At 36.0% G+C, this 14,093-nt stretch overlaps 2 protein-coding genes across 3 annotated transcripts in view; one reads left to right on the top strand and one right to left on the bottom strand.

Annotated features, from left to right (window-relative positions):
- The window catches only part of LOC126816278 (fibropellin-1), a 39,365-nt gene extending 25,990 nt beyond the window's left edge, over window positions 1-13,375 (bottom strand). The window contains exons 1-5 of the mRNA XM_050542578.2: window positions 13,179-13,375; window positions 6,400-6,555; window positions 4,324-4,449; window positions 1,941-2,072; window positions 709-834 (exon numbers count right to left, since the gene is read on the bottom strand). Coding sequence (XP_050398535.1) covers window positions 709-834; window positions 1,941-2,072; window positions 4,324-4,449; window positions 6,400-6,555; window positions 13,179-13,374 — 736 coding nt within the window. The 5' untranslated portion in view covers window position 13,375. The remainder of the gene's footprint in view (window positions 1-708; window positions 835-1,940; window positions 2,073-4,323; window positions 4,450-6,399; window positions 6,556-13,178) is intronic.
- Window positions 1-14,093, top strand: part of LOC126815727 (nibrin) — a 417,793-nt gene that overhangs the window by 321,417 nt on the left and 82,283 nt on the right. The window lies entirely within an intron of this gene.

Below are 14,093 nucleotides of genomic sequence, written 5' to 3'. Positions count from 1 at the left end.
GGTTACATGTGTACCGCTTTACAAGAGATGTATAGCATATCTGAACTTGTGTGTGTTGTAAATATGAAAAAATATTATGCAAAATACTTATTTTTGAAAAATTCTAAGAGTTCAGCTTCTACTGAGCGAGTCATACGGGTCAAAATGTCAACAATGTGTATGGACATGTCCATCTCATTGTGTCTATATATGGAGACATTTTCATCAAAAAAGTCTGAACATTCAACAAAGGTCATTTGGGGGAATGTTACAGTTAGCTAAATGACAATTGAACCCCACTTGGGTGAATGTTAAAGTTACAATTTCATATTTTTAAGTTATATTTTTAAAATGTATTAAAATAAAGCCCTAAAATAGATGGTATCTATAAACAGTCCTACCTGGTTAAAGAATAATCCTATTAATCCTATAATTCACTATTGCCAGTTGAGAAATTGGCAAAAATATCATTTTCATCTTCAAATTCAAACGTTTGAAGTTAGCTACTCCATGGTGGAGAATAGAAAACAAGGGAGGTAATTGTGTTATTATTATTTCCGGTGTAAATGAGTTTTAAGTGTGAGAATGACACCTATGATAGTATAAATAGTGAGTTGACAACCTATTGAGCAAAAGACATAGAAATAATTATGTTTTGAATTTCTTAGAAAATATGAAATTGTAACTTTAAGAAGATATTAAACATGGTACTTTTATTGAAACACTTACCATTACTATCCAATTTGGCAATAATCGCAGTTGCAACATCCGGAGTCACTCCAAAATATATTCTCAAATCACTATCCGTCAGCTTAACATTAGCAATCCGATTTTTAAAATCCTCATCACTGAAAACTAAAACATCATGGATCTGAGAAAAGATTTTAAAAAGGAATATCATATGGAATTCATATGGTAAAAAACACAACAGCCTATAAATGGTAACAAGATTAAATTAAAGTCGAATTTGTGCCTTCTAGAGCAACTCTTGTGGTGAAAGGTTCCACACAAAAGCCTTATACCCAAGATAACAAATTAAAGATCTCTTTATTCAGATCAATAAAATATATCAATTCATTTTGTTGGCTTGAGTTCATGGGGGTTTAGGATATAACTGTGGCTGTACATATATGCTAAATATTTCATTGATGCCCGTCCACACTGTTTAACAGTAAAGTACACAATTATTATCAAGTTTCTGAGCAGAAAATAGCACTCCTGTCACGATAATAAGTTATATGTAGTCATGAATGGTGTAGCATTATTAAATTGTGGTGCTAATTTAACTGTAACATTTGTGTACTGTAGCACTAATTCCAGTAATGTTATCTATCATAGGATGTGCTGAAGCTGTTTGAATATTATCATTAATTTCTGGAAACTTCTAGAAACAATTAATTGTTTGCAATGAAAGAAATGCAAGAAGTTCATGTTATTTTAAAGAAATAACTGACAGGGGTGGGGAATATTTTAGAAACAAATAAATTTTCCTTTGTAAATGAAACAAATGATGGAATTTCATATTTTGATGGAATAGCTGAAATGATGCTATCCTGCTACTGCTGTATATTATTAGTATAGAGTTCGTAAATTACAATTTTCTATGAGAAAACTTGAACAGTTCCAAATTCTGACAAACTTATAGATCCCAGCAAATGAGATCAAATACATTTGATGCAATTCGGTCCTCCGGGAAAGTCTTGATTTCTACATCAATTTGGTGGGGGAACAGTAAAGCTGAAATCGGTAGATTTTCTGTGAATTCGTCTTCATACTTAGTTAGATAACAATTAGTGAAATTATGCTGTTGTTCACTTTATCTATCCTTGCTGAAATAAAAAACTCAAAATTTGGAAATTTACAGTAAAATAACATTTTTCCTCTCAAAAAAAACAAATCTACAAATAAATTTTATGTTTGACCGAATTCAACCAGAACTCATCATTTTAAGTTAAACTTACCATGGTTAATATTCAGATCAAATAAACGTTCAAGATCTATTTCTATCCCGTTATCTCTATCATTTTTAAGTCTGTTGAAGGCTGTCATACATCGAGCTGTAGTAAATTCTGATCTATCCAAAACACCGTCAACTATAAAATATGTACATTGATTAAAACATTCTACAGGGCTATTGTGTGATCTAAATCTGGGTTACAATCCCAAGCTTTTAAGTAGGATCACTAGGCTAAGCTCTTCGCTTTTCTTCCCCTTCTAAGAAATGAAATAGCATAAATGAAATGAAATGGGGTTTAACATTCTACTGTTCTGTTCCAACTGCGCTAATGAAGACCGGCCTATGCCATAGATTAAAACTTCCTGTGAGGTGACTGGATTGTCTATCTCCCATAGATTAAAATTGACTGTTAAATGATGGGATTGTCCATCTCACTGGGAACAGATGGCTAACCACAGGAGCAAATGTGGCAAATTGAATGATTAGAAAGGGCACATTGCATCACTGTGATAATAATAAAGTAAGGCAGTAAACCCACTCATTATTTTTAGCATTTTTGTAATTAAGTATACATTCTTTTTAGTAATTGTTTTCTTCTTTCACATTAATCAGTTTTCAGTTAAAAATATGTTTAATAAATAAAACCAGGGAAGACAGAATTTTGTTCTGAAATTGTACATAATTTTTATAAAAGGTGGATGTGGGTACAAGAGTTGTATGGCACATCTGAATTTGTATGTGTTGTAAATCTAAAAAAATATTATGTAAAACACTTCTACTAAAGCCTGGCGCACACTATGCGTCAACTTAAGCGACGAGACTGGCGACAAATATCGCCTCAATATAAGTGGATTGAGCACACTACACGACGACTTTGGCGATCACGGAAAAAAACACCCTGTCACATGCTTCGTCTTGTGACACCTGTAAATTCATTTTAGTCGTCAACGCGTTGAATACTTCAATTAATATTGGTTTAGATAATATGGCTACCCTGCCATTTATGCCCTGCCATCATAATTTTGCAGTAGGAGATACTTTAACATTTTGTGAATTTATAGCCTTATCAGGCACCCAATTTCATGAGGATGGAGCCTATTACGTAATCATCACTGGCGACACTTCCGGCCAGTGTAAAATTGCTGTCATTTGTATTTTTGTAGTGTATATACATATTTTAACATTGTGTAAAAAAATCAGCCATCCCTCTCAATGTATGATTATATATATGAGGGTGGGGCCTATTACATAATCAAGACTGCCGACACTTCCGGTCAGTGTAAAATTGCTGTCATTTGTATTTTTGTAGTGTATACATACTTAAACATTGTGTAAAAAAATCAGCCATCCCTCTCAATGTATGATTATATCTGAGGATGGGGCCTATTACATAATCATCACTGGCGACACTTCCGGTCAGTGTAAAATTGCTGTCATTTGTATTTTTGTAGTGTATATACATATTTTAACATTGTGTAAAAAAATCAGCCATCCCTCTCAATGTATGATTATATCTGATGCCTCATACCTGATGCCATGTTGTGGTATAACTGTCACTGTCGCCACTTCCGGTCAGTGTGAAATTGCTGGCAATGATGTAGGAATGTTTGGAACCGTCTAATGAATCATGTTCAAAAAGTTTTAGCCATCACTCACTTAGTATGAATAAATGAATTTTGGACAGCACTTGACCTTTGCTGTCCAAGGTCACTGTCAACAAAAAGTTGCTGTCAATGGTGTTTTTCGACTCAGTATTACCTATATATTAAATATTATCAAAATTGTCCATCCCTACCATAGTATGATTAAAAGTGAAAATGGGCTCCCTTTAGGCCCCCACACCACCTAAATGGGCAGGTTAATTCCCGACAGGTTAATTCCCGGCAGAAATCCAGATGTTTGACTAGTAGGCATTGACAAACAATTATGCCCTATCAGACAATTTCCCTCTCTTAGTATGATTAACTGAAGCAGGCGCCCGGTCTATAACTTGTCGCCGAGGTGAGCACATTACACGATTTGTTGCCGATGAAGCGACGACTTGGGCGATCATATCAAACAAGTCTGATATCGGCGACCATTGGCATCGCTGGCGACGAAATATCGCTTGCGATCGAGTGTGCACACTAGGCGAGTTTTTGATTTTTCATTGTCGACGACCGAAATCGCCTATGTCATCGCGTAGTGTGCGCCAGGCTTTAGTGAGACATATGGGTCAAAATGTCAACAATGTTGAACAATGTGTATGGACATGTCCATCGCATTGTGTCTTTTATGAACACTTTTTCAATGAAAAATTATAATCTGAAATGTGAGGGGCTAAACTGTGAACAAGGGTCAGAGTTGAGGTACGATCAGCTTCACAAAAAATTGATTGAAACACTTACCATTACTATCAAATTGGGCAATGATCACATTTGCAACATCCATAGTCACACCAAAATAATTTTTCAAATCATTATTCGTCAGAATATCATTGGCAATCAGAGCCTTAAAATCATCATCGCTGAAAACTAAAAGATCAGGGATATTGAGAAAAGATTTTTGAAAGGAATATCATGTGGAATTCGTATGGTAAAAAACATAACAGCCTATAAATGGTAACAAGATTAAATTAAAGTTGAATTTCTGCCTTTTAGAGCAACTTTTGTGGTGAAAGGTTCCACACAAAAGCCTTATTATACCCAAGATAACAAATTAAAGATCTCTTTATTCAGATCAATTAAATATATCAATTCATTTTGATTTGGGTCATTCCTTGTCAAGTGGACCCCTCAGAATAATATGAACCAGCAGCTGCCAGGCAAGATACACCTACACTTTGCAAGAGATGGATAGAGAACAAGATAAAAACAGAAGCAATTATTTGTACAATCAGGGAACCTATTCCAGAAAGTTATGGTCTGAAATGCACAACTATCAAAAGGGACTGAGATCTTTTGGATATAAAGATATGTTTTAAGTTTCATCAAAATCGGATAAAAATTGAGACCTCTAGAGGATCCACAACTTTCCTATGAGCGGCCATTTTGTCGGGCAGTTTCCTCTAGAGGGACCACTAAAAACATGATTTTTCGTACAATCAGGGGCCATAATTCAGGGAGTACCAATCCGATATGCACGAATATCGAAAGGATCCAAGATCTTTTGGTTATAACCATGCATATCAAGTTTCATCAAAATCGGATCAAAATTGTGACCTCCAGAGGGTCAACAACCTTGATATACCAGATGTTTACACTATTTGCGTGCGAGGGGCGGCCACTTTGTCCGGCAGTTTTGGTCCAATTTTCACGAAATTCAAACTCAACCTCAACTGACCTGGAGGTCGGGTGTTCGATCCCTGCATTGGCCGAGAAAGTTCATCCAAATTTTCTGGCATGGTTCCCCCTTGTCAGTGATGCAGGACGGAGGGCCTGACAAGGACAGCTGTCTAGTCCTTCAGATGAGACAAAAACCGAGGTCCCGTGTATATATTGGAATGCACGTAAAAGATCCCCTGGCAGTTGGAATTCGATATAAGTGTAGGCGATAGTGCCGCTGCCCGGGCAAAATTTCCCTCATAGCACACTGTATGCCCGTCTTCATTAGCCCAGTATAGGAGCAGAACAGTAGGACGTTAAACCCCATTTCATTTCATTTCATTTCACGGCGTAGCGGTGATATATTCGTAGGGTTTTTATTTTAAATCGGATAATAATTGTGACCACTAGAGGGACCACAAGCTAAAAACATGATTTTTCGTACGGGTCATAATTCGGGAAGTTATGACCCGATTTGCGCGAATATCAAAAGGAACCAAGATCTTTGGGTTGGGCAGTTTCACTCTAGTGTTTCATTGATTTTAGTTTGATTAAATGTTATAATAATTAATGTATACCTGACAGTTTGTTTTAAACCTTAACTAATAAAGAAATAAAACTATCGCAATAGTCCAATAGTATCGCAATATTTAATCCCCAATAGTAAAAGTATAGCAACAGCTGTTTACCCTAAAAGCAATACTATCGCAATAGTGAAAATTACCAATAGTCACCCCTAATTATAATCATAATGCTTAATTAGGGTCAAACATATACAGTGGGTCAGATATGCTACAAATCGACTCACAGTCCAATATTACCCGGTGGCACTTTTTACTCTGATTATTATTCAGTCTTTATTTGAAGCTGTAGTTTGATCGTATTTGAATAAAATTATGCATCCAAAAACCTATTTTCAGTTATATCTGGGGTCTTTGATTACCCCTTGTTGCCAACAATGTTTTTCATGCAACATGTTCGCACAAGGGTAACTCTAATCTAAAAAAAATCATGAATATTTAATAAAATTCATACTATTTTCTTCAAATCAATGCAAACATTTGTATGAGTACGAGTTGATTTAACTCATTCAACGATGGAATACACATCTGTTATACCTCAACACTGAGTTTATCTAAAGAGGTAAAAAGTTAAACTTACCTGGACTAACACCAGCCGATCCACCAAGATTTATAGTTACACTCAAAATATCACCAAGATCTGTTTTTATGCCAGAATCTCTATCATTTTTAAGCCTTGCAAATAATGACATCGCAGGACATGTAGAATATTCTGATTTTGACAAAATACCATCATCTGTAAAATATGTACATATATCCCTTTGTAAGTGTGGGTTTGATTCAAGGTTTTTATAGGGTTGCCAGTCTTAGCTCTTCTTTTTCCTTCACTTCCAAATATTGAATTAAGAAGAAGAAAATAAAAACATACAATTACATGTTAGTCTTTTATCTCTCTCTCTCTCCCATATCATAATCTCTCTCTTTTCCATAATTTCTCTCTGTCATTTCCATAATTTCTCTCTCTCACTCCCATAATCTCTGTTTAAGATTTAACTTGATTCCATATCACCCTCAAGAAATGTCAGATGACCATTGTCATAGCTAAATATTTTTCTCTGTTTTTTGTGAGGTTGTCTTTCATTTTGAGTGAAGCCGGTATCATTACCATACTACAGGCTCTGCCTGGACTGTAAGCTATGGATGATTATGCTTGACTCCCGGATCCGCATTGACTTTCAATTTAGGTTTGTTATGGCCTATTAGCTACAATTAAATGTATCGTTAAACTGTGTTTAACGCTAAATTAAGGGGGCTATAGGCTAATAAACTTTTTGTAGTCATTTGACTAAAAAACTTGCGCAAAGGAACTCCGTAGGACGAGCCACTACTGTGGCTGGAGTAAGGCGAAAGACATCAGTAGTGGTGGAACCATTTCTAATGGCCTATGTGTTTTGTTGCATGTATTTTGGTCCTCGCGTACTATTTAAAAAAGTCATGAGTTAACCATGCCTAATTTCACTTCCAAAATAAACAATCTATAGGCCTAGAATTCTAATTCTAAAGCTCTACATGTTTATACTGTAGACCAAATCCCTTCCTATCCATTACTGCAGAATTTCCCTCAGAAAGGACAATTTAAAAATCTATAGAAATTAGAATAGGCCTACTCTAGCCTATGGTAATTTCCTATAGTAATTTTCCTGGAAATTTACTAATCTACCCCCCCCCCAAACATATACTTATAGACTCTTACAGTTACACTATGATGGGACTATTGGTACCATATTCTAATTGCATAGTGTTTTTTGCTAAAAAGGCGAGCGGTGACCATTTTATTTTTAAAATATTAACTTTATATTGTCATCATTGACATTGTGATTGTTTGTATTTTTTCATAGTTCAACAGTTCAACTTAGTTAAATTCTGCTAGCTACACGTAGGGGAGAGAGAGAGAGAGAAATGGGGTTTAACGTCCACTCGACACAAACTAGGTCATTTCGGGACTAACATATGGTTTAATTTTATTTCAATAATTCGCATGCGCGTAGGGGTCTTTAGCAGTGGGAGAAAACCGGAGTACCCGGAGAAAACCCACGAGGATACACTTAGGGGAAGGGAGTGCCTCAGTGGAAGGCAGGTGTATAATATGTCACTATGTGAGTTGCTGGGCCTAGGCCTAGGTCTTGAAAAATAATGGGTTATGGTAATATGATGAGCTGACAGCATGTACCGCGCCGTTACAGATTTCTGATAGGGCCTAAGCTGTTTCCAGAACAAAATAAGAAATTTGGAGGGCAGTTTCAATTGAAAGATTAGTTTATCGAATTATTACCTATGAAATATTCCACAGCAAAAATTATGTCCCATATTAGCCTACCCCTTCCCCCCACCCCCCGATCGCTTAATTAGTTTCTATCTACTAGGCCCTATGCTAATGCTTCTGAAACACTTGTGTGGAGAATGGTTCTGTCCCTCTTCCATTGATTTCGAGTCCCCTGGACCCAGCATTCACAAGATTGGATGCCCTAGCTAGTTGACATTCTATTGTATGGACAACTAACGAAAATATAAATTATAACGAGTAGGCCCACCCACCACATTTCAAGCATTCGCCTGTGGTTGGTTGGTAACATTACTTCTAACAAAACTTCTGTCAGACGCGTCAAATTTTGGATGCGCTTGTGACTTAATACAGAATTTTAGCCATTCGGAGAGATTGATACATTGATTGAGTGAATCTCGACCAATCACAGCGCTTAGAGCATAACGACAATGGCGGATGTAAAGAAATCCGGAAAAATGTTGACAACGAAGCAGTATATAATGATAGGGACTCAAATCCAGCCAGTATTGTACTACATAGGCCTATAATGCTGTTACAATCCAAGCATTAAATTCAGAGACATAAGGTGGGACAAGCAAGTGTTATCGTCGCATGACACGGCTTAATAATAGTCTGGAGGCTCAGTGCGGAGAGTGTCCATCGATCAATTCAAATACCTTGAAATGGGCACAAAACCAGACCCAACTTTTCTATCTGAGTGGTAATCAGTCCGCCGTTAGAGCGTTTTCGAGATATTCGGGGTCAAAGGTCAAATGAGTTCATTTGTACTGATCGTGAATGCACAGCCATTCTTGTATCATGAAAATAAGCTGAAAGTGAAAATGATCGAAAGTAATCACCCTTTCAATAAAAATGTAAACTTGCTAAATTCATCTTTGTTCTTTGTGACCCCGGAGGCCAAAGGATAAAATTTTCCACTTTAGCACTAGGAAGATTTAAAGCAATAAATGTCATCGTAAAATATAAAAACAAAAGCGAAACCTGTACGTATTTTTGAAACAGGTTTCAAAGTGTGTTGGCTCTGTTATGCAAGATCTTTTTCCACGTTCCAAAGTAAATGTACGGTGCTAAGATCACCCAAAGATAAGTTTTAAATGTTCCTATTATAAATTAGAACAGGTTTCACTTTAGTTTTTATATTTTAGGCTGACATTTTATTGCTTTTAATCTTTCTAGTACAAAAACGGAAAATTTCACCTTTTGACCTCCGGGGTCACTAAGACTAAAGTTTACATTTTTATTGAAAGAGTGATTACTTTCAATCATCTTCAGCATATTTTCACGATACAAGAACAGCTGCGCATTCACTTTTAGTGCAAAGCGGACCGATTACCACCAGGCATTGTATTCTACGCAAAATTTTACTATAGAAATGTTGGGTCTGGTTTTGTGCCCATTTGGTGGACGCCCTCGCGCCATGAGCCTCCAGTCTGATAAACGGATAAGGCAGTGGTTTCCGTTCGCTTTGAAGTCTGGGATAGCACGATTTACACAAATTACAAATCTACCCAAATCCTCCATTATTTGATAACAAACCGTTCTTTATGCCAAAATGGCATTTTTCATTTTAAAATCATTTAAAAGAAAAGAAAGAACCCCGAACGTTCCCAGCCAAATAAATTCATTCTATCTTCGTGAAGCTTTATATATACAAATATATGTTTTACATGTTGATTGTGCCTTTTCAGATTTTAAAACATTATGTATAATATAATGGAAAATCAGATGTAAGTTAAAGATACGTTAGTTAAGAGTTTAAAGGGCCAATCCCGATAATATTTTGGAGAATAAAACTGCTTTATTTTGTCTTAAAACCCCTTAAAATCCCGTACCTAAGGGCCGAGCAACTAATTCAAAATATTTGTGATATGTTTTCAAACAACTTACACCCGTCAGTCTTCATTTGGAAATGGAGACCGGAGTTCCAAGCTGTATTATGCGGTGTCTGGATAAAACCAGACTTTTATTTTATAAAAACAATGTGTAGGTGAAATTTACCAGAAATCGTAAAAGGGTTACGTGTCCGGAACTCAATATTTTGAGCAAAAATTTTGAGACAAGGTAAATACATCATTCCTCTATATTTTGGCGCTTAAAGTTCACACGAACTCGGACTTTTATTTTTGAGACTCTGTTCAAATTGGAATAGTCCCTTTAACTGAGTTGGCCATTCTTGCTATAATAATTCAAAAATAGATGATAAAAAAAGAAAATATTGAAAATTTCTGTCAAATTACTTTATTTTGAACGGAGTTGTCACTGTTGAAAGTTTGGACTAGAAATAGACATGAATTGTGTCTGCGCCGTCTACGAAAATTTTACGTATCTAAATTATTAATTAGACATTAATTAACTTAACCAGACGATAATCAACCCTGGGTGTCATCACTAGCCTGCGATATTTACTGGATTAGGATCCGATTTGTTGCTCAACTTTCGTTCATGATTTAATCATGAAATGGATAATCGAGATTATGTTTTTTATCGTACCGACCAGGCATCGATATTTCCGCGCAAATGCGCACGGCGTGCGCAGGCACATTTGCTTGAAAACATTTTTTTGCAGGCACATTTTTAAAGAGGCACCGCCCGGCACTATTTTTTGCCGCCCAGCACAAAGAAAAAATCGAAAAAGGCCCAGTCGTATTTAAACCCCTTGTCCTTCTCTGTACACAAACTCGGCGCTCGAAATTTACCTCGGCAATTAAACGGCAAAGCCATGGTAAAAGCCGACGTACGCAAACCATGTCTGTCACGGCATAATTTATTTTTGTGTGCCGTAGTAAACCCTAATATCCCAAATTAGTTTAAAGAAAGATGTATTGGTATTTTGTTTATTTATACTTAGAAGATGTGTAGGCCTAGGTCTATTCATTTTACAATTATTCTACAAACTCGGCGCTCGAAATTTACCTCGGCAATTAAACGGCAAAGCCATGGTAAAAGCCGACGTACGCAAACCATGTCTGTCACGGCATAATTTATTTTTGTGTGCCGTAGTAAACCCTAATATCCCAAATTAGTTTAAAGAAAGATGTATTGGTATTTTGTTTATTTACACTTAGAAGATGTGTAGGCCTAGGTCTATTCATTTTACAATTATTCTACGGTCTTTATATTTGTTTATTTGCCGTAAATAAGTCACCCAGACCAATTTACGGTACTCCAATGTTAAAAATTTGAATGTCGTAATTGTCAAACACGTGCCTACAAATTTTCACGATGATCTTATTTTATTTCTTACCTGTGTTGACCGTGGATTTGCTACGGCCCGAGAGTAGGACTAGGAGGACGATGAGAGCTTTCTCAGTTTCTGCCTGACCTGATTCTCATTCCACCGTATAATAATAATATTCGTGAGACACGTACAACAACTTTACAAACAAGTCAAATAATACAATTAAACGTGTTTTAATTATCAATATCTACCTGTTGTCATAATTCGTTGTACTCAAATAAAACACAAACACCGTTTTAATAATTTTTAATCTCAAAGTAATAAAGTAATATTTGAAAAAAAAAACCAACAAAACAACAAATACCGAAAGGTCCTCAACTTATCTATCCAGAGAAACAGAGTGGGTGGGACAATTTTATGCTCGGTCGGGTGGTGTCAAAAAGTTTTTAGATCCCTGTATCATTGATGAAAATTAAGTGAATTTGGTAAAATTTGAATACATAAATGGAAATTTGATTTGCACTGAACCAAATACAAAAGGCAGCAGATGCTCTGAAAATACACCAAGAAGGGTTTAAGTTTCATAAAAGACCACGCCCCCTCCCAAAAATTTTTTGCCCTCGCTCCGCTCGCCAAATATATTTTAACACCACTCACCAAATCCTGGCTACACCCCTGTGTTTCAGTATGACCCTGCAGGCACATTTTCAAGTGTGTGCGCAGGCACACTCAACTTTTATAGAGCCCTGCCGACTTTAGTAATGATGATCGAGGCTACGCCGAAAATTCAATCGCTAAATTCTCTGTTCAGAGTGGATAAATTTGACTGAAATTGAGAACAGAGAACTGCCAGCTCTTTATCTAATCAACCATAATGTATCTTTAATTGACAAAATCTCTGGGACCCTTTCTTGCGATTTTTCAGAGAAAAAAACATAAATAGTTTGTTACGGTCTTTTTTCCGTTTCAAATGTTCGCACAATATTATCCGTAGCGCCGTTTTGATTTTTTACCGATATGTGGAAACATCTATCATTCCCGACAAAGATATAAAAGAAAAGAAAGAACCACGAGGGGACAAAACCAAATAAGTTTTTCTAGCTGTTTGAATCTTGATATTTAAAATATCCTTTTATAAAATAAGACCAGGTCCTGTTGATTGAGCCTTTTGAGACTTTATAATACCATTTTATATAATATATATATATTGACAAATCAGTAGTAAGTTGATTGCATAATTAATTATGTGTCCCAACAGGTCAATCAAAGTTAGTATAAAAGCATATTGTATGTTTATATGAATAAACGACGAGCCCAGCCGAGAGATGCGTAACAAATTTATTAAAACAGCAGTTAAATTTTAATTTTCAATATGAACGGTTCGCGCCCCGAGCAGGGTTTCAAGCGTGTACAAATCTCGCATCCCCCCCCCCCCCCCCAAAAAAACACTGTTCCGAGTTCCGACACTCCAGATTAGTTGGGTAAGACGAGAATCCTAAATAAATATAAATAAATGTATGTCATTGTAAGTTATAGAGAATTGGACAAATAAATTGATGATAATATCGTAAGGTGTCAATCCCGAGAAAAGTTTTATTGCAGAGAAGGTATATTGAAACAACAAATTGACAATAATGATTGGAAATGGCCAAAAGTGTAATCTGTTTGTTACTCAAATATCAGTCTGCTCTTTGACCTCACTCAATGTGACCATGTACTTTTGTATAGTCACGGGTTCGAAGGACTAATAAATAACAAAGTTTTATTATACAAACCATGTCAAGGAAACCAAACTTAATACTTGTAGAGCATCTATTACTTATCATATTTAAAACTTATGATTGGTGGAGGAGGGTGGGGGGATCAAATATGGTACGTAAATATAATTAAAACTTACCGTCACGATCAAATTGGCCAATAATCGCAGTTGCAGCATTGGAATCCACGCCATAATTTTTCCTTACGTCACTATTCGTCAGAGTAGCATCTAAAACCGGACTGCCGAAAACAACAGGTTTTTTACTGGAGAACAGAATAGCCTCCGTATTTTGAGCCAACCCCATAGCTAGGGTTAATAGCAATAAATGCATCATTCTATAATAGAATATAGAAAATGATAACAATAGTACTAGTATGCTAGCTATGTGAACAAAAGTGGGTTTTTTAGGTGTCCGAGAAAGAGTAGACAAGGTAAATGGAGCAATAATTTGAACGAGGATTCACAATAATATAAACGATAGTTTTAGAATGTATAGCTTATAAAAGTAATTTGTGTTTATAGATAACCTTATGTAATATATTTAAATCCTACCTGTTGATTGTACATCAATAGAAATATTGTTATATATTGTAATCTGTACCCAATAAATAGTAAATAAAGTGACGAATAATTTAAATTACCGATCTGAAGATTTCACATATCAAATCAGGAAACACACCAATATTTTACCTGGTGCTAATGTGTAGAGGGCGCAACATGTTTCTGCAAACCCCCTCAAATGGAAAAGATAACCAGAAAAAGCGTTGAAATATCCACGCCGCAGCTGTCTTCCCAAAAATATAGCCATATAGACAGCAGCTTAATCCGAATGGAAAATTTGGATATTGACCAAATTTTATAAGGATCCTTTATGTCCTCAAGAAATCTGGCTTACAAGTTTGTCCGTTTATCCAGACGTTTCACTCCAAATTTGAAAATAAAATCCATCAAAAATTGAGAGCCCCTATCGCATTCACAATATTTTCAGAAAATGGGACATGACTGCGGAACGTGAAATGCTGAAAATAGGGTTCGTGTCAGTTAGTCTGCCCA

This window comes from Patella vulgata, chromosome 3, assembly GCF_932274485.2.
Source record: "Patella vulgata chromosome 3, xgPatVulg1.2, whole genome shotgun sequence".
Classification (NCBI taxonomy): Eukaryota; Metazoa; Mollusca; class Gastropoda; family Patellidae; genus Patella; species Patella vulgata.
The sequence above is the reverse complement of the archived record's forward strand: the minus strand, read 5'-3'. Positions and strand labels throughout refer to the sequence as shown.